This window comes from Euprymna scolopes, chromosome 23 (genome assembly GCF_053919585.1).
Source record: "Euprymna scolopes isolate OS-2025 chromosome 23, ASM5391958v1, whole genome shotgun sequence".
In the NCBI taxonomy this organism is placed as follows: domain Eukaryota; kingdom Metazoa; phylum Mollusca; class Cephalopoda; order Sepiida; family Sepiolidae; genus Euprymna; species Euprymna scolopes.
In genome coordinates, this window is record NC_136504.1 from 89,902,601 (window position 1) to 89,923,804 (window position 21,204).

Below are 21,204 nucleotides of genomic sequence, written 5' to 3' on the forward strand. Positions count from 1 at the left end.
AATTATTGATTTGAGTTCAAGTGGATGGCTAACAAATTGGAGAGATCAAATTTCGTCCATTCGCATGCTCACAACTTTTACTGACTCTACTTGAACAACAAAGATGTATCGTTATACTTTTGGATGTAAGTGTCCGTCGTCATTCTTTTCTGCCCAGCAACAATACACAACACTTTATTTGGCTTCGACCCATGCTACTGTCGATTTTCAGTTATCAGATCCAGTGGGTTTTCTATAAATGGAGAAGATTATTTGACGAATCACTTGGATCAGAAGTTGAAATCATTCAGTTATCGTCAAGCAGATAATTTAACGGAAAGACGGCATGAGATTATTGAAACCTAAAGAAATATAACGAGCAATGCAAATCAAGCAAATGTAAGACTCCGACCATTATCTCTGAACGCGTTACGTAAACTCTATGCTTGTATGAGTAGAATATCCGAATTTGTCCGGGTGAAAAATTGTTGGATGTGAGTATCACTATAATTTAAATAATTTGCGTATTGAATATATTCGATAAGGATATCGGAGAATAAGATAGATGAGAAGAGTTGAGAAAAAAACAGACGAAGTTCTAGACAGAAGCAAGAGAAATCCTGGAAGGAGTTCAGCATTAATAATAGTATAAGTGGGGAGTAAGATGATTTGAAAAAGAAATAGCATAATACAGAGAGTCGCAAAAGAGAATACAATATTTATGTCATATAGCGAAACGAACTGTCTTTGGATGACATGTACATAGATCTTGTACTCGTATCTTATAAAAGACAAAATTATCAACATGCTGAACTACGTATGGAAGAGCATTTATTTAAATTTCAAATAGCATTAGAGGTAAGTTTGATAGTGAGCATGTATATACATGCGAATGTGTATGTGCTCATTGAATGACTTAAAATAAACACTAGCTGTAAAAACAATAATACGTAATATGCTCTTTATATACAATATAAACAATGATTTAAATGCTTTCAAAATAAAAAAAAATGATTCAAAACCCGCATATATATATTTATATATATATATATATATATATATATATATATATATATATATTTACTGCTTCTTTATTGTTTTTTTTTGTTTGTGTTTTTTTGCACACTGATGTATAAGCTTGCATCTATCTCTAATTTCTGAGTTACTGATTCAGCGGTTGGCCGTTGGAGTCTCTTAAAAAAATGCCTTTCTTCTTTTTTCCTCTCTCTCTCTCCTCCATACTTTTCTTAACCTTTTCTTTCTTTCTTTGTTCGCTTAGTAACTAACAGGAGCAAGAAAGCATGTCGCTGACCTGGTGACCTGTCAAAACGCTTATACTGAAGAGGGTGGGAAGTGTTGATATCAGTTGAACGTTTTATTCAACTCTTTTCTTCTCTCTCCTTTTTCCTACACCTCTCTTTCTCTCCTTTTGCTTCGGTGACAATTCAACTAGAGCAAAAAGAAAAGGCTGGATGCATTCTTCCTCGGCCAAAATAAGTTAAATTGAAAGCTTTCTCTTTAAACCACATACTGTATTTTTAGACTTATGTAACACACACACACACACACACACACACACACACACACACACACACATATATATATATATATATATATATATATATATATACGTGATGTTAATCGTGACACCCTGCACTGATGATTCCCGAAAGGATGAAACACTTGTGTCTGTAGGTATTAATAATTATTATAGTAAATAATTGTGTATATATATATATATATATGTGTGTGTGTATATATATGTGTGTGTTATGTTTGCAGGTTGAACCAAACAACAGACAAAGGTAGATCAATAAGAAGTGTATTAGGAAAAGTATATTTGCAGTATATTTACATAATGTCAAGTAAGAGAGTCTTGGCTGGAGAACATATCTGCTCTCGGCTCGGCCTTCGGTGGCTTCTTGTAAACACACTCTCAGACTAACCGAGTCTTGTTATTTATGTGTAATCCACATATGTAAATGAGTGGGTGCCACCACAATATATATATATATATTATGTACATACGTACTTTGAATTGTTTTTTCATGGGCGTTATTTGATCAACCCCCTAAAGTTTAAACTATATATATATATATATATATATATATATATGTTCGTGTGTGTGTGTGTTTTTCTCATTATATTATATGTATTTATATTTCTCTTCTATCCCGACTCGCTTGTATATGCCACATATCTTATATATTTACGTACACCTACTTCCTGCTGTTCTACGTATTTATGCGTTATCATTTCTAAGATAATACCCCTAAACCCGTATTTCACTAGATAAATAATTCTGGGTTATTTTCGTCTGTTGATAAGAAGCATTTACGTTCGAAATGTCATGGTTTAACGAAATTTACTTTGTTTGATGTGTACATAATATATACTAGCAGGTCGCCCTGCATTACCATGTCGTAAAATACGTTTAAATATATTTTGATTAATGCAAATTTCGAATTTATTATTGTATTATATTGAACAAATATATAGTAATGATTTTAAAAGTTAAAAAAAAATGTCTCGAGCGCCACCACCAAGAATCGAAACCAGAACGTTTAGCTTACGATTTACTTTTTCCTCTGACGTTAATGCCTGAGATATGCTTGCTGCAAGGCTAAAAATGAGAACATGAATCGATAGCTATCATATTCGTAATGTCGTCGTTCGATCTTCATCTGGAAAATTTTATTTCTTTAATTTTCACACTTTTGCACCGATTTTCCCCGACTAAAACACATATATAAAACTTCGCGTGGGTTCGAATACCCTATATATTAAGTTTCATGTTTGTAAACCAAAACTGACAGAAGAGTTAGGTAGACAATTATTTTAAACAAATATATATACGCATGCATAAATATATATAAACATATGTTTGTGTTTACTATAAACTTTTTACGCAAATACTACGCAAGTATAAATCATGTAGAATATCTGTATGACTATAATCGCACGTAATAGTTAACTAAAGATGATCATCTCATGAAAAAAAAACGAAAAAACTAATAGGTAATAAATAAATCTGAATGTTTTAAAGAATATGCAAATTAGTTAGATCTGTTGTAGTTGAATGCAATTCCACGACCTATATATAAGGAAGTTGTATTTTCTTTTGAAATGAATAGAAAAAAGGGTTTTAATATAAATATCAATACACATAAACTCAGATGTATAGGAATATAGAGAGTGGAGTTTATTTTGTCTCATGCGAAATTAGCTATGTTAATTTAAACTGGTTGTATTTAAAATTTCTCGTGTTTGCATTGTGGGACTAATTCATTTTTAGTATTGATTGTAACTCCAGAGAAAGTAATTATTAAAACTTCTTCGGAGATGCAAAGATTTCAAATTTTAGATCCTTGTGTGTAAGATTTCGCTTTTGCCTTATATTCCATACAATAAAATAAGGGATCTTTAGTGTTAAGTTTTTAATAAGGGAGTCTTTATTCTCGTTTCTGAAAAAAATGTATGTGGTTTGTGATTCTCAGTTTTCTTAAATCAGACGTTGCGCCTACATATGGGTTTTAATATCGAATTTCAATTCAGCTCTATTATTTAAATGTCTATTATATCGAGTTTGGTATTTAATATAGTGTGGTTTTGAATTAAATAACTGCCAGGAACAATGGCAGATACAAACTGGTTGGTATGCAATCAGTGTGTATATCGATAACAAAAAGGTTGGCTTTTGTGTATATCTCGATAACTAAAAGGTTGGCTTATGCCTAAAATGGCAAACGGACATTCAATGAGGACTGATGCAAATATGGGCGTAAATTGCCATAAGGGCTCTGGAACTTCCAGGGTCTGTCCTGGTAGGTGTTCGGGGTACAAAAGCTTGGACCCAGTCATCAGTGAGTGTTCAGGACTAAATAAAGTTCAAAGAAGTGACCGTCTGGAATATGCTGCTAGTTACGCTTATGTTTGCTTCATTTGAGTCAGAGATATATTAAGTAATGGCGATACTCGAGAACGAGTTGCTGCTATCATATATGTGTGTATATATATATGTGTATATATATACACATATGTGTATATATATACATATGTGTATATATATACATATGTGTATATATATACATGTGTATATCTATAAAAGTTCAAAGAAGTGACCGTCTGGAATATGCTGCTAGTTACGCTCATGTTTGCTTCATTTGAGTCAGAGATATATTAAGTAATGGCGATACTCGAGAACGAGTTGCTGCTATCATATATGTGTATATATATACATATGTGTATATATATACATATGTGTATATATATACATATGTGTATATATATATACATATGTGTATATATACATATGTGTATATATACATATGTGTATATATATATACATATGTGTATATATACATATGTGTATATATATGTATATATATGTATATATATGTATATCTATAAAAGTGAAAGTGTATGTATGTCTGTCTGTCTGTCTGTCTGTCTGTGTACAGTTCCCTACACAATAAATCTATCAATTTTAAATCTACAGGCTCGAAATTTGATATACAGGGCATTGAGATCTGGGAATATCTTTATAATCGGTATTTGGCCAGAAATCTGGCTGTTAAGGGGTCAAAGTGCAACGATTTGACCTTTGAGAACTCTACCAAACTCCTCTGCCAATTTATATGTATGTGTATATATATGTATATGTATTTATATGTATATATGTATCTATAACCGAAATAAGTAATACAGTTATGTTTACCAAATAATTCAAGATTGTAAAACTGAAGTATATTATAAATATTGAAGGCTTCATATTATAAAATAAATATTGAACGCTTATATATTTATAAAGTAATCTCAACCAGATGTAAAAGCTCGATAAAACCAAATAGGGAATAGAGCTTATAATAAGAATAATAGTTAATAAAACATGTTAAAAAAAAACACAAAATAAGTCTATAGTCCTTAATCCGCAGAGTTTCGAAGAAATACTTTCCTTCTCATCATAGGGAATGATTTAGCAAAATGTGGGATCGGATTTTGCTTGCAAAAGTATTTGATGAAACTGCAAGTAAATCATAGATCTTGCTTGGTAACAAACAGTGAAGGAGAGGGAATTTGGTGAAGAAAAAGGTGAATTCACGTGAATGGAAATTCTGGTGAAGAGTAAAATATCCAATAACGGTAAAATCCAAAAAAAGTTGTTTAAGTTTTCATTTCCACAAGTAAAATCCAAGGGAATCGCGTAATTGGAAGATGGTCCAAAGTAATCTGAAAGGCAGAAATCCGTGGAATAATTCACAAATTGGGGGGCAAGGAAAAGATGTCAAAGAAAATAGAATTTCAAACGACTGTCAAACCTGGGCTAAATTTGGGAGACGTTTGCAAGCAAAATCCGATCCCACATTTTGCTAAATCCTACCCTCTGATGAGATGGAAAATATTCTGGTGCAAATTTATGGAGCCTAAAACTTATTTTATTTATATCACTATTCATCCCTACATATTATTACTATAATAATATAATATGATATATGTATATATTAGTAGCGAATTAGAAGGCTATCACATTCCTCGCATTGTGATAGCCTTGTAATTCTCTACTACATACCTATCACACACAATGCTTAAAGCAAACTACATATCAATTATATATATATATATATATAATTACATACTTATTACTGTAAGTATTATCTATTATTTATAACTAACGGTTCCCATATCGTGTTAAATTTCATACTAGGTTTAGTTAGTAATTGATCGTCACTCAACATATGTGCTGCTTTTATTAGTCATCTTATTCTTCCCCGTTCTTTTCTGCCTATAATTTTTACTTTATTCAATAAGAGTAGATAGGTGCCATTGTCCATCTATATATGGTCAGCCATATCTGATTTTTCAATTACGGCACGTATTAAGTCTTTTCAATGTTCTTCTAACCTTACTTTTAATGGAAGACCTATGTCACTTTTGTATAGTTTTCCACATTTACATGAGATCTTATATACACATAATTTTTATTCATGTTTTTTTCCTGTATAGGGATTGACTCGCACAAAGTGTATTCAGAGAATTAAATCGCTCCTGAGTACTGTATTTAAATCATATTGATTACGTACTGTTTGAATTTTTTTTCTGAAAACCTCCTTATGTATGGTATACAAACTGTGGTGAACTTTCGGATAGTGTATTTTGGTGTCTAATCCAGATTTCTTGAACTTGATTTCATTCTCAGATAGTTGTTTCGGCGGGGATGTTTTGTTAAACTGTCTATCTCCTCTTGATATGCATGGCTGTAACTACACATTGTTTTGTTCGGTGTTGTAAGCAACGGAAAATCTATTGCTTTACATTATATAGATGATGGGAGTTAAGGTACTGTCCACAAAAGTTGGCTTCGATATGCATATGACATAAACCTTTGATCAGTGCGAGTTAATACGTCTATGAATGATAATTGTGATCTAATTGTTCCATCGTAACTGTATAGACAGAAATATTTTATATGGTTAAGTAATGTTTGAAGATCTTCCTTGTGGGGTCAGAGTATGAATGTATCCGTCACATATCGAAGCTACATTGTTGAGTTTTGTGGCGTTGATCCTAACTGCATTTCCTCAAAGTATTCTACTATGGACAATGGTAGTTCCCATCGCCAAATAGTATTTAAGAAGACTCAAGATGAGAAACGTAGTCCGAAGTATCCATATAATATGAATAACTAATCTTCATCTTAAGAAACGTAAAGAAATAAACATTGCGCTTTATTATAAAATATATGCTAATTTCATATCGAATATATTTCACGGATCGTTTTATTCTATATTTAATTTACTCAATTGATCTGGAGTGACATATCGCTAACTATAACTAGCGAAAAACGTAAAGGAAACTAGTATTATGGGTAACAATTTAATTCAGTTTCAATAAAAGTTTACATGTTTTAGCTGTAAAAGAAAAAACAAACTTGCGTGAGAAAAAAAATGGCGTATGAATAATTTGCGATAATTCGATGGCGCGAAATTCTAATTATGCTGTTGATGTGTCTTTTCCCGAAGAGGTAATTGGACAATTTTTTTAAGTATTAAACAATATTAAGAACATCAAATGGCGTATCTCTTGAAGGCATAATTCAATAATCCACATCGCAGAAGATAACGATGTTAGCAGAACTGTAACTATTTTATCAGCTCATAAACCATGTAATTCCGTTAACGTCAAATGATAAACATGGTTCACTCTCTTATATTCAATTTCTATGTATATTTCGATAGCTAAGAGTTATCTAGCTGCCTCAAAGTCTATATTTTACACTTAGATTTTCCATTCCACAATGCTTATATTTAATTGACCATGTGATATATTTCACGATAAAATATATTTAAAGATACTAGACGTACCCGTGATTCGCAACCACTACTAATATTTACTCTACTTTAATTAAATTTAAATAATTGGCATTGATTAGCATAGCCAATAACAAGAGTTAAAAAATATACAACAAATAAATGTTTCCAAAGGTTAAATGAGTTACTTTTCTTACCTGGATGACATTCTTTGTGTAGTAATCCATTTTAAACTGTTTTTCCTTAAAAATAAAAACAGTGTCTAGTTAAAATGAAATAAAACATGGCATAATCAGAGACATAATCGAGACCCGAAGAGCGTTCACAAATCGAAAGTGAAAAAAATGCCGATAGAAAAACATCCAATAAATATCAGTATTCGTATGAAAATGCAATGTTTTACAGTATATTTTATTATCTATTTTTGAGCGATTATCCAGGCTCGACTAATAAACTTACCAGTTCTCATCGTTCAATTCTACTAGACTGTGTATTCATTATTTTTAATGAAAACAAAAACATTTCGATATAAGTTAAAACACAAAACGTATCCAGGTATGTAAAAGAGTAATTTAGCTTGCTTTTAGTAACATTTATTTATATTTTTATTTTTTCAATCCTAATTTGTTTTTTTATGTTAATCTAACAAATGACACCGGCACTTATAAATTATAATATGTCAAGATACGTTTTGTTAACTTATATTCACTGTAAACATGGAACTTTCTACTAAGAATTCGGATGACCTTGTAAACCTAGCTTACAAGTATAAATCTGTGCAGCGTGATGTGTTTCTACATATCTACTTATATATAAAAGCCATGATGTGCGTGTGCGTGTTAATTCGTCCCTATAGACTCCGAAACGGTTGGACAAATTTTATTTTAAAGTAGCGGCTGCGCCGCGTTTGCACACACAACGCCGAGTCAAACAAAAAATCGAGTACACTCAACATCGTCTTTCCATCAACGCTTAGCTTGTGAACTCGGAGTATGGGAAATTCCCATATGCACAAAACAAAATTACTGAAAAAACAAAAATACCCTAACTAAGGGTAAGGATAATTAGTAAACATTGAATAAAATGGTTAAAATTATTACGAACTTGCCAAGATTCGAACTTAGAATCTTCTGATCCGTAGTCAGACGCGTTATCCATTGCGCCACAATTCGTGTCCGTATGCTAAAAGATGTTAACGTAACTGTATACAGACAGTGCTAAATTCCGTTGACATGGGCAGGTAACTTTTTCAACAATTGCACGAAACATTCCCAAAACCCTTATTTTGAGCTTTTTGTGTGACTTGGCGTTGTTCGTTACGAACCATATATAGATAAGGACAATCTAGGGACGCACACCTTTCAGGGGGGAGAATTTTTCAATTCGTTGCATCCGTTCGAAAGTTTTATTGGTATATATACACACATATGAATAAATAAGCATTTAGAATTTAATAATATTATAGATTTCAGACAAATTTACTTTACCTGGCTGGAAGTGCTCTTTGATAGGTTTTATATTATAATGATACCTATAAATATCGAAAATCGATAATGGAAAAATTCCAATTAAAGAAGGAACAGCTAATTTTGACAAAATTTAACACCCTTATACAGCCTAACATTACATCTGCATTCGAGACGGTTAATCACTTCATAAGCAGAAATTCGAGGCGTATAAAATAAACAGTTGGCTATTTGATAAGACAAGGGTACATGTGAGATGAATATTTCTGTTTAGAGTATAATTAAACCAGAGTACCTGACTTTTAAATTTTAAACTCTAATTCAATCTATTATATAAAAATAATTTAAAAAAATAGGAGTAAATCGCTACATTGCAATGTAGACTACAATGTATTGTGGATTAAAGTCATTGCGGGGAGGCATATGAATCTTCCTAAGGGTCTCCGACTGAAGCAGACAATCGATTTGATTCGAAAATGGGCGATTTTACTTACTGGTTTCGGTGGCAATAAAAGGATTGGAAGTGTGGAACATTCGTTGATCGTCATTTTAATCTCTGGAAAAATCGGGCCTCTCTGCTAGTTACATTTAAATCTCTGCATGTCGATACAGTCGGGAGGGGGGAGAATTTCCAAAGGCAAGTTCTTCGAGTAAAGAAGCTATTAGAATAGAAATTTTTATATCATCGAATGATATCTGTAGTCAAAGGTAAGAATTTGGTATAGGTAAACACCTCCAATCTGCAGTAGAATGGGGACAAAAATGAATGGTCACATTCAATGCTGCCAAGACTAAGCTTGTTTCCTTCAATACTTACTATAAACCTTCTCAAACACTAATTTTTATGGCTTCAGATACATTACCCGAAAGTGCTTCTTTCAAACTACTCGGCTTAACGTTCACAAGGAACAGGAGTTGGAACAGATACATTGAGAGTATTGCCAGGATCACTGCGAGGAAGATGGGTTCTCTCTACCGTGCTAGAAAATACGTACACTTAAAAGTATCTTGTATCTCTACGAGGCATCCATTCGCTCATGTATGGAGTATTGTTGTCACATTTGGGCTGGTGCATCTGCGACTAGTCTCTCGCACCTTGACTAGGTTCAAAAGAGTGTCGCCAACCTGATAGGTCCTAAACTGTCATCTAAGCTTCAACCCTGTCCCATCGACGAAATGTTGCGTCTCTCTACCTGTTTTACAAGTATTTTAATGGTGGATGCTCCGACAAACTACAAGCACTTGTAACCCCTCGACGTAAATACTCCCAACAAACTCGACAAGCAGAAACATCCCCCCTTACACAGTAGAGATCCCCAAATACCAGAAAGCCTTATACTCTAATAGTTTCTTACCCAGAACTGATAGACTTTGGAACTCCCTTCTGGATTCTTGCTCCCCCAACTTTACTGACATGCAGAAGTTCAAATGTAATGTGAACAGACATCTTGCTGTTCAACTCCTTACATAGTATGCCTGCAATTTTGGCCCCAATAGTACATAAAGTGGCACTGTACATCGTTTGGGGTTAAAATGAAATTTAAACAAAAAAAAAACGATTTTCAGGTTGCTTGAGAGAATTTTCATTGAGGAGCACAAGTGCAGTATGTTCCTCAAAGCTTATATTGAAGTACTTTAAAACAAAAACAGATATGTAACACGTAGGTAATGAAACAGAGGCTGGAGCTTGGTAGAGTGTGTGGAAACTATGATACCGCGCTGCATAACTAGAGTCAACAAGTATATTTACTAATCATTATTTTTTGTAGAAATAAAAAGCCTTATTATTTTGCCATCCAAATTACGTCCGTGTTTGTGGTATTAATGACCCACCTATGTACATCAAATTAAACTTAGTTTTTTCTCTAGTCGCGGATCTTAATACTGTGTATGCTTAGGTTCGTATCTTGGGAACATGCAACGTGATTGGATTTAGATGTATAACAAGGCGATTATTTAATATCTCTCAGTTATAGAAAATTGTTATCTGTCTGTGAAGCCGAACCTATAATAGTCTACGTTTCTGAATTTTTTTTTTTTAGATAAGTATTGCTTATTCGTATTATTTGGATTCATCGGACTACTGTTCTCATCTTGAGTGTCATTTTACCAACGTTTCGGTCGATGTGACCTCTGACTATCTTCAGGTGTACCTTGTTGAACTCTGGAATGTTTCTGTCAAACTCGGGAATTTGGAAATTCGTATTATTTGGATTCATTGAACAACTGTTTTCATCTTGAGTGTCATTTTTACAACGTTTCATTCCCGAATTCGAAAAGATACACCTGAAGAAGGTCGAAGGTTATATAGACCATAACGTTGTGAAAATGACACTGAAGATGAGAACAGTAGTTCGATGAATCCAAATAATACAACTATACTATTCTGGTAAGGCACAATCCAAGTCAATATTTCATACTATTGTACTATCTGTCAGGGTTCAATAGATAATCTTTTGTCGTGAGATTATTCTCTCGGGCATCATCTCGTTCTTTTGTTTGATACAGTTCTGCGATACATTACTTCTTCCTTTGGTTATTTTTCGCTATTCACTGTTCATTAGAAAACTCAACACTTACGCATATAAGCAAAACTATGCGACTAGTGTATATAATGTAATCCTATTTTTCTTGGATCACTACATTATATTATCTTATTATCAAGTGCTTCAATTTCTTATAGCAGACTATTCTTTAGCTCGTATGCATTTTTTTTTACTGTTCTAATAGAAATAGTCAGTGTATCCGTGCCCTTCTTTTTTTTCTTTTTTTTTTTTTTTTTTTTTTTTTTTTGGTAGTGGGGGGAATAGTTTACAGTTGAAAGAAAGGTGTCCAGATATGAAATACAGCCTTTAAGCTGATCACTGGACGGAGAATATATTAATATTCTTAATTGTTCCTGCCATTTGGATGATTTTACATTTTTTCACAGCGTTTAAGTTAATGTAACCTCCAACATTTTTCAAGTGTATCGTATCAAATTCAGGAAAATCTCACGGAATTTAGCACGAAACATTTTATTTAATCCACAAAGGTTGAATGTTCTTGTACTCTCAGCAATGACTGGGCAAAAAGACCGAGTAATTTTCAGTTGCATCTTGATAATCGCGCGCACTCAGGTAGGAAGCTTTAATCTCTAAAGGAGTTATATACAACTGGATTTTACCAACTACATTTTTGCTTGCAAAGAATTTTAGTATAATCTACCGTTGGGTCAGTATATGTTATAGCTAGCAATGAAATAGTGAGCATACAGAATTAATGTATAACCGCGCAAAAATTGAATGCATGCGCGCGAAAACAAACATTGCGACCAGTGAAAACAATACGGAATTTCTTGCGCGCGTGCATTCAATTTTTTTTACGCACGCTAAAAAATTGAATGCACACGCGCACGAAAATGAACGTGACCACCAGACGGAATACATTGGATAATAAAGGTATTAACATCGTTGCTCTAAGATTAAATGCTCGTACTACCAGATCAGGCTGCCTATTGGCTTCCTGAGACGAAATACACCTACATCGATTTCTGTTTTTGTTTTCTATTCTCTTTTGTAAAACTTAATTATGTTCTACAAAACAAAATAAAAACAACAGCCCCCTCCCCTTCCCCCCTCCTTTTTTCCTTCCCTACTTCCCGATTGACCCTGTCGGCAGCCCCCCTGCAGAGGGTAAAAGTCCCTCAACGGGGCTACCTATTGGCCGTGGGTGGCAATCCGTGATGCCTAGGAAAAGGATCCTGGTGGCTGAGCAACCGATGCCTAGGGAAAATAAAGGTACCTGTAGCAACACTCTACTTTGGCCTTGTACTAGGCTAGACGGGCGGTTGGAGAGGCCCGATCCAACCAATCGGCTAGTCATGTCAAGCCCTAACACTTACACTGAAAACGTCAATTATAACATCTAAAAAAAAATAAAATAAAATAAAAAAAACTTAATCCAAAGATAATACATTTCATTACTACAAACATAGACAAACCAGGTAAGTGTTGGAAGGCCAATGAATTGATGAGACAAAAACCACACAACTGCTCCCTAACTAACGTTTCTATCAAACTGGGAAAGAAGAAACAAAAGGAGGAAACAGGAAATGATGGAACAAACTCAATTAATTGAGTATATCTCTTTTGTAACCCTGGGATGAAAGGGCAAATGGGTTTCCCCCCTAACATCTCCCAATTTCGGGCTCTGAGGAGGGTGGGGAGCAAGAGAGATGAAAATCTAAAACTTCTATGGATATAATAAATCCAAACAAAAAACCCAGAAATCAAAAAAATACTACAAAATCGAAAAGAACCCACTCTGACGTAACCAGCTCAGACAGTGAACAAGAATATAACTATGAAATAATTGATAAAGAAAAATATCCAAGATTCATAGTAATCGAAACCTTAGATCGCTGATCTTTTTTCCTTCTATCTCCATTCTTAATTGAAAAAATTCTGTCTCAAAACAGCAACCCAAAAACAGCAAAAAAAATGAAAAATGGCAATCTACTTGTCACCGTCGACAACTATAAAGACGCAAAAAACGTTTTAGAGATGGAGAAATTCCATATCTATAAATGCAAAAGTTATGCTCATGAAAGACTAAACACATCAAAAGGTGTTATAAAAAGCCATGAATTAACCTTGGCTACAGCAGAAGAAATAGAAAATGCCCTAAGAAACAGGGGGTAATCGATCACGTCCGAATAAACATAAAAAGGAATGGTAAAACCATACCTACAAAAACCTACATACTAACTTTCAATACACCAAAAATTCCCAAAGAAATAAAAATCGGATACACAATAGAAAAAGTAGAACAATATATACCAGCCCCTCTGAGATGTTATAAGTGTCATAAATATGGGCATAGCAGAGAAGCATGCAAAGGACAGAAAGTATGTGGAAAATGTGGCTTAAAATAACCTAACCATAATGAAAGTGAATGCCCAAACGAAACGAAACGAAATGCCCAAATTGCCAAGAAAGACACCCAGCATACTCTAAAATATGCAAAATCTACACAAAAGAAAAAGAAATAGCTGAAATAAAATACAAACAAAACGTGCCCTTTCCTGAAGCAAGGAAAATAGCAAGCTCTCGAGAAAAAATAAACACTTACGCAGATATTACAAAAACTTCAAACAAAAAACAAACCCAAAACCAAGACCTACTTAAACTAATCTCCGAACTCAAAAATCTAATTGAAACTTTAAAAACTAACCAAAACGAAAAAAAGAAACAAATACCAGTATCTTCGAAAACTCAGCCAAATGATCTAAAACAAGTCCCAAAGAGTAAAAAAGAACCCGAACAGCAAAAACCACAAATAAACCGTGAAAGATCCAAATCACGTACAAGGACAAAAGCAGAAGATAAAAACACAATATCTGGAAAGATGTAAACAGAACGGGAAAACAAAAATCCTCTTTCAAAAAAACAAAGCAAACAAAAAAACAGAGACAATATTAATCGAAAATGAAAACAAATTTGAATTGATTGAAATCGAGAGTCACAGGAAAAAATCTAGCTCCAAAAACAGAACTGACCAGGAAGAGAAAATGGAGACTGAGGAACCAAGCAGTTCAAGTAAACACAAAACAAAAACCACTCAAAACACAACAAATCTATAGAATAATAGATATAAAAACCTAAACAAAACCAAACAGAAAAAAAAGGAAAAAAAAATAAATAAACGAACTTACCTATGGAAATGAATAAAAACATCATACAGTGGAACTGCAGAGGCATAAAACCAAACTACGAAGAAATCAAACATATAATACCACAATATCACCCCAGCATAATCGGCCTACAGGAAACTCTTCTAAAAGAAACAGACACCATCAACTTCAAAGGATACCACATCTACAATACAACAAACAGATCACAAGCTGATAATAGACCCACAGGTGACACTTCAATTATAATAAAAAAACAGATACCACATATAAAATTACAACTCCAAACAAACCTACAAACAATAGTAATTAAAGTTACACTTCACCGACCAATAACTATTTGTTCAATATACATTCCACCTAAACATAAACTAAACAAAACGAAATTGAAGATCTCATAACACAACTCCCCATACCTTTTATATTAATGGGGGACTTCAACGCCCATAACAAAATGTGGGGAAGTGAGAATATTAACCAAAATGGGAAAACCATTGAATCATTACTGGAATCACCCAAAGTAACTATATTTAACGACAAAACACACACATACCTTCACCCAGGCACAGGAACGACATCAGCTATCGACCTAACACTATGCTCCCCCACAATATTTATGGAATTCCAATGGGAGGTACATAACGACCAGTGCGGCAGCGATCACTTCCCAATTTTTCTCAAAACCCAAGAACCTACAACAGAAGAATCAAAACCAAGATGGCGAATTTATAAAGCTAACTGGACTGAATTTAGCAAACTTTGCACAACTCTAATTAATCAAGAAATAGTTAACAAACCAGATCCTATGTTAGCTTTCACCAATACACTAAACGAAATAGCAATCAAGACAATCCCAATATCTTCCACCAAACCACACTCAAAATCAACGCCATCGTTCACAATAGAATATAAGCAAGCAATAACCAACAGAAAAAAAGGCTAAAATGCTTCAAACAACATCCTACAAAACCGAACCTTCAAAAATACCTACAAGCACGAGCTAAAGCACGCTATATTATAAAAAAATAGCAAAAAAGAAACCTGGCAAAACTATATTTCCAAATTGAACAACAACACGCCATCAAAAAAAAACATGGGAAATAATAAGAAAAATAACTGGAAAAAAACTTGGAACACCAATAAATAATATAAGTACACCAAATGGTAGACAAACTATAGACAAAAAAGAAATAGCAAACATAATCGCAAATGAATTCAGCCAAAACTCATCATCCAAGCACTACTCCCCCAAATTCCAAAAATACAAAAACAACGCAGAAAAAGAAAAACTCAATTTCACATCCAATAACAAAGAATACTATAACACCTCTTTCACTATAACAGAACTAAAAAATGCAATTCATAAAAGTAAAGATACAGCTACCGGTCCAGACGACATCCACTACCAATTTCTAAAACACATGCTAGACACATCTCTCAACATTCTCTAACAGATAATTAACAAAATATGGTGGACTAACAATTTTCCAAAACACTGGCTTGACTCCAATATCATCCCAATCCCTAAAGAAGGAAAAGATCACTCCAACCCTACCAATTATCGTCCTATCGCCTTAACAAGATGCATATGCAAAACAACAGAAAGGATGGTCAATACAAGACTAATGTGGCAATTAGAAAAATATAACCTCATTTCTACACACCAAAGCGGATTTAGACAAAATCAAGGTACTAATGACCAACTTATTCGGCTAGAAACATACATTCGTAACGGTCTAATAAGAAACCACCACGTGGTCTCAATCTTTTTTGATATCGAAAAGGCGTATGACACCACGTGGAGATATGGAATCTTGAAAGATATTCATAATATGGGAATCAGAGGAAACCTAGCAAAATTTATCCAAGAATTCTTATCCCACAGAACATTTAAAGTATGCTTAGGAAATACAACATCAGATCAACACACACAAGAAACAGGGGTACCACAGGGTAGCCTACTATCTGCCACCCTTTTTCTAATTAAAATCAACGGTATAATCGAAAATGTTAACATGGGGTTCGAAAAAACACTATTTGTTGACGACTTTTCAATAACTTGCTCATCACCAAATATGCCAACTATTGAAAGGCAAATGCAACATTGCCTTAACAAAATAGACCTTTGGGTTAACCAAAATGGATTTAAAATGTCCAAAAGCAAAACCACATGTATCCACTTTTGTAGGAAACGAAAATACCACCTTGACCCACAGCTCAAACTAGATGGACAACTAATACCAGTAGTACAACACACCAAATTTCTATGGATCATTTTAGACAACAAACTAAACTTCAAGGAGCACATTAACAAATTAAAACAAAAATGCTTAAAAGCAATAAATATCTTAAAAATAGTATCAAAACTAGATTGGGGAGCAGATCAAGCTACAATGCTCAAAATATATCGCTCACATATCAGATCCAAACTGGATTATGGTTGTGTCATATAGAGCTCTACTTACAAATCCTACAAAAACAAACTACTAACAATACAGAATCAAAGTTTAAGACTTAGCCTGGGAGCCTACCGAACTTCTCCAATGGACAGCCTTGACGTAGAAGCCCAAGAACTACCCCTGCACTTAAGATGGAAAAAACTAGCGTTACAATACGCAACAAAACTACAAACCAACCCCGAAAACCCAACATACAAAACTACCTTCAACTTACAATGTACAAACTCTTATTCAAGGAAACCAAAAAGTATACCCTCCTTTGGACACAGAATTAAAGAAATAATACATCAAATCAATGAAAACCCCGACAATATAATTACTCAGAAAACAAACGACAGACCCCCATGGACATTACACAAACCAGAAACCGACATAACACTTACTACTTACAAGAAAAACATTACAAATAATATAACAAACAGAAGCAACTTTGGAGAACTAAGAGAAAAATATGCAGAATACATAGAAATATACACCGATGGGTCTAAAACTATAAACGGAACAAGCGCAGCATGCACAGATGGACAAAATCAATATCAAATAAGACTGCCCAACGAGGCTTCAATATATACAGCCGAACTGCAGGCCACCAAAATAGCTCTGAAACACATCAAAGACATCAACGAACAAAAAGCCATAATATATACGGACTTGCTATCCTGTATCATGGCCCTTGAAGTAAAATCTAAACACCCTTTTATCACAGAAATTATACAAGAATACAATGAAATAACCGAAAAAAACAATTAAAAAAATTATAATAGCCTGGATACCAAGTCATGTCGGCATGCCAGGAAATGAAAAAGCAGACAAACTGGCTAAAGAAGCCACAAATCACCAAATGGAAAAAATTAAAATACCACACACAGACCTAAAAAAAAAATCAACGAATATATAGAAAACATGTGGCAAGAGGAATGGAACAAATGCACTGCAAACAAATTGCATGAACATCAACCAATAATTAAAAACGAAAAACAAAAAATTTTTAAAGGAAGAAGAGAAGAAATTGTACTAAACCGAATAAAAATCGGACATACAAAATTAACTCATTCCTACCTAATCAAAGCGGAGGAAACACCAAATTGCACACTCTGCAACCAACAACTAACAATTAAACATCTACTGACAGAATGTAGAAAGCACAAACACACTCGGAAGAAATATTTTAAAACAACAAACATTAGAAAAGTATTCCAAGAAGTGGAACCCCAACAAATCATAAACTATTTAAAAGAAACAAACGTATTCAAACTCCTATAAAGTAAACAAGTAAAACTCAGTTTAGAAAAACAAATCTCTTACAACTAAAACAATTTTTCAGAAAACCTAAAACATCTTGCTTCAAAAGATAAACTTTTTCAAGAAACTTAAAAAAGTTTTACAAGAAACTGAAAATCTATTATATCAACAACACTTTTTTGGCATTAAATGACTCTTAGAGGTTGAAATGCCGTTAAACAAATACACTCACTCACTCACTCTAAGATTAAATGAAAACATTTGATATAGGAGTGTAATTCGTTGAAAAAAAGATGAAAAGAAAGAAATACAAGAAGGATGTGTACATTTTACAGGTCCATCCTAGTTTTTCTTTTTTTTTTCTCTGTGTGTTAATAGCCTTAAAAGTGTCAGGAAATAATTTATTTGTGAAGTAATATTTAACGATGAAATCTTTTCCAAGCAAATCTTTAGAAAAATGAAATATTCCCCCACAAATACACGTCTTTTTGAAGTGTTTCTACGCATTTAAAACAAGTTAGAAATTCATGATCCCCCCCGTACCCTCTTTTTGCCCCTTTCCGCCACTAAACTTTATAAAAATTGCTAACGATTACCTGTCTCGTTTACCGCTACGTGGGTGTACATTTTACGTAAAATGTGTACCAGAAAGTGATCACCATCTCTAAAACGTTAAATTTTTATTATTTAAAAAAGATTTATTTCATATTATCTTTAAAGGTCGATGAAACGTATTAGCATAAAAAGGGTAGATTTTGATTTTTTTTTCTAGTGGTTAAACTACGCTAAGTGGGCCGTAAAAAAACAAATATTTTATGTAAATTGATTAAGGAGTTGTTTTTGTTTGTTTTTTTTTTTTGTTTTGTTTTTTGTAGCGTATTTGTTTTATTTTTTTTTTTTGTTTGTTTGTTTGAAACCAATTCCAACGTGCAAGTAAAATACAATCAAAATAATAAGTTAAAACATTTGGGAAGCTAAAACCTTACATGTTTTTATTATTGTTTTTGTTATCTTCGGTTTTATATAGGTGTGTTGATATTAGAATTCTTCATGTTAGGACTGTGGGAAAATAAAATATTTAAATCTATTTAAAAAATAAATTAATTAAAAAAAGATGATCCCCGTAAATTGTCGATTTTTAAAAATGCTTTTATGATTTAGTTTTCATTTATTTACACATGCGCATCGTAAAACGGAACTGGAAGGACGGTTTTAACGCCCAAGTAAGATGATTTGAATTTTATAATATAATAAATTTTGGAAGTTCGTTTTGGGATGTGCAATCTTACTACTTGTTAATTAACACGATTATTATTTATAACTGTTAATACTTATCACTGTAGAGTACTATGTATGAACACGTGTGTGTGTGTGTGTGTGTGTGTTCCTAATGTGTTGTTGCGACAAGCGCGTAAAGTAAATCGGTGGGTATCTAGGATCTCTGTAAAATAAATTGGCCACAAGCTTATTGTAAAATCTTTAAATAAAAATACTATATTTTAAACTGCAGTTTTGTATGCCTGATTATTTTTTAGACAGTTGCCGAGATAAGTATGTATGTGATCCTTAAAGAACATTTTTACGTTGAACGTGTGTTTGCATAATGAATTCCCCAGTAATTCTCGGCGTCATCTGGATCTGAATCTAGGATTGTTGTGGATTTTCAAACACATCAAGATGCGGAATTTTTCAACAATCATGGGAGATCTAGAAAATCGTGACGAGACTATTAGTCGTTTTTTGTGAATCCGGTTTACTTCACATAATATTATAAATAACTAGATGACCCGTCTCTTGGCGTTGCCCGATAAATTTAATTAACTCAGGAAAGTAAATGTCATAACGGTTCTTCTGCAAGTAAACTGCTATAGGGGAAATTAACACGCAAATTTGTATGTTTAATTTAAAAGTTATAATTTATATAAACAAAGATTTATATTAAAATTTGTCCCGATCGTTTTTTAGGGAATAACTCTTCAATCCGTGGACTTTTGACTCTGAGGAATGTTTAGCATTTGTTCCGATACTAGTCTGCGTTTGTTGTCCTCAGAGATATCCTAGACTAACTTTAATTTTTTAAAATCAATTGTTACTGTCTCATCTGCATGAAATAGATGTTCCCACGTTAAAACAAGACCTTGTTCCTAAATCTACCTTCGTAAAAAGACAATAAGTAGGAATTCTTCAGGATAACAAAAGTTTATTTCCGTAATGAGGTTAGGTGCTGCAGCCCTCCATAGCAATCGACATTATAATTTCTTCCGATGGCTTTAAATATATCATGAATTCTTTGCATAAGAAATTCTTATCTACGTACAGAAATTGTGACAAATCCAAAAACTAGCAATATACTGTGGTTGCCCATAGTCGAGGGCGACCAGTTGGTATCGTTTTCATTGGCTATTATATAGATGTAAAAGAGAGCATCCTGTTTTTCCTAAAATTACTTTAATTACCTTTGATCCTCATTTTATGAAGTTAAGTGTTTAATAAGAAAACATTAAGTAACTTTTTTAGTTATTAGTATAACTCGATCGAGGATTGAACTCCGGGCTCCCAGCAAACTTTCCTACGATTAGCCGAAACGGTCTTTACATTTACAAAAATTTACAAAGCGATTAACTTCGTTTTCTTTTTGTTTTGTTTTTTTTTTTTCCAAGGCATTACCGGAAATGTCAGCATCGACGACAATGGTGACAGAAATGCGGATTATTCTCTTCTGGATATGACCGATCCGAAGGAAGGAATTTACGAGGTAAGTATATCATCATTAATTCTTATAGGAAAACGATATACATAATGGCTCTGTTGAAAATAGAACATTATAAAAATTCCAAATATATCGATAAAAAATGATTAATTTTCATCGATAAGATCAAAATAATGTGAGATGACGAATGCAATTTCTAGTTGAAAGGTGTTTGTCTCTAAGCAGAAATTGAGTACACATATTTATTTTGTCTGCCGCCTTGCGCGCTCACGTTTATGCAATCAACATATTCATTGTGAATGTCTGTTTTGTTCGTGAGCAAGTGTGTGTATGAAAAGTGTGCTTGTGTGTTTTTAAGCGATGTCTACTG

The 21,204-nt window shown here is 33.3% G+C and overlaps 1 protein-coding gene across 4 annotated transcripts in view; it reads left to right on the forward strand.

Moving 5' to 3' along the window:
* The window catches only part of LOC145246048 (atrial natriuretic peptide receptor 1-like), a 1,646,502-nt gene that overhangs the window by 852,924 nt on the left and 772,374 nt on the right, over nt 1-21,204 (forward strand). For all 4 annotated transcript variants that reach the window (XM_080107889.1, XM_080107890.1, XM_080107891.1 and 1 more), the window contains one exon: nt 20,785-20,879. In XM_080107889.1, coding sequence (XP_079964015.1) covers nt 20,785-20,879 — 95 coding nt within the window. The remainder of the gene's footprint in view (nt 1-20,784; nt 20,880-21,204) is intronic.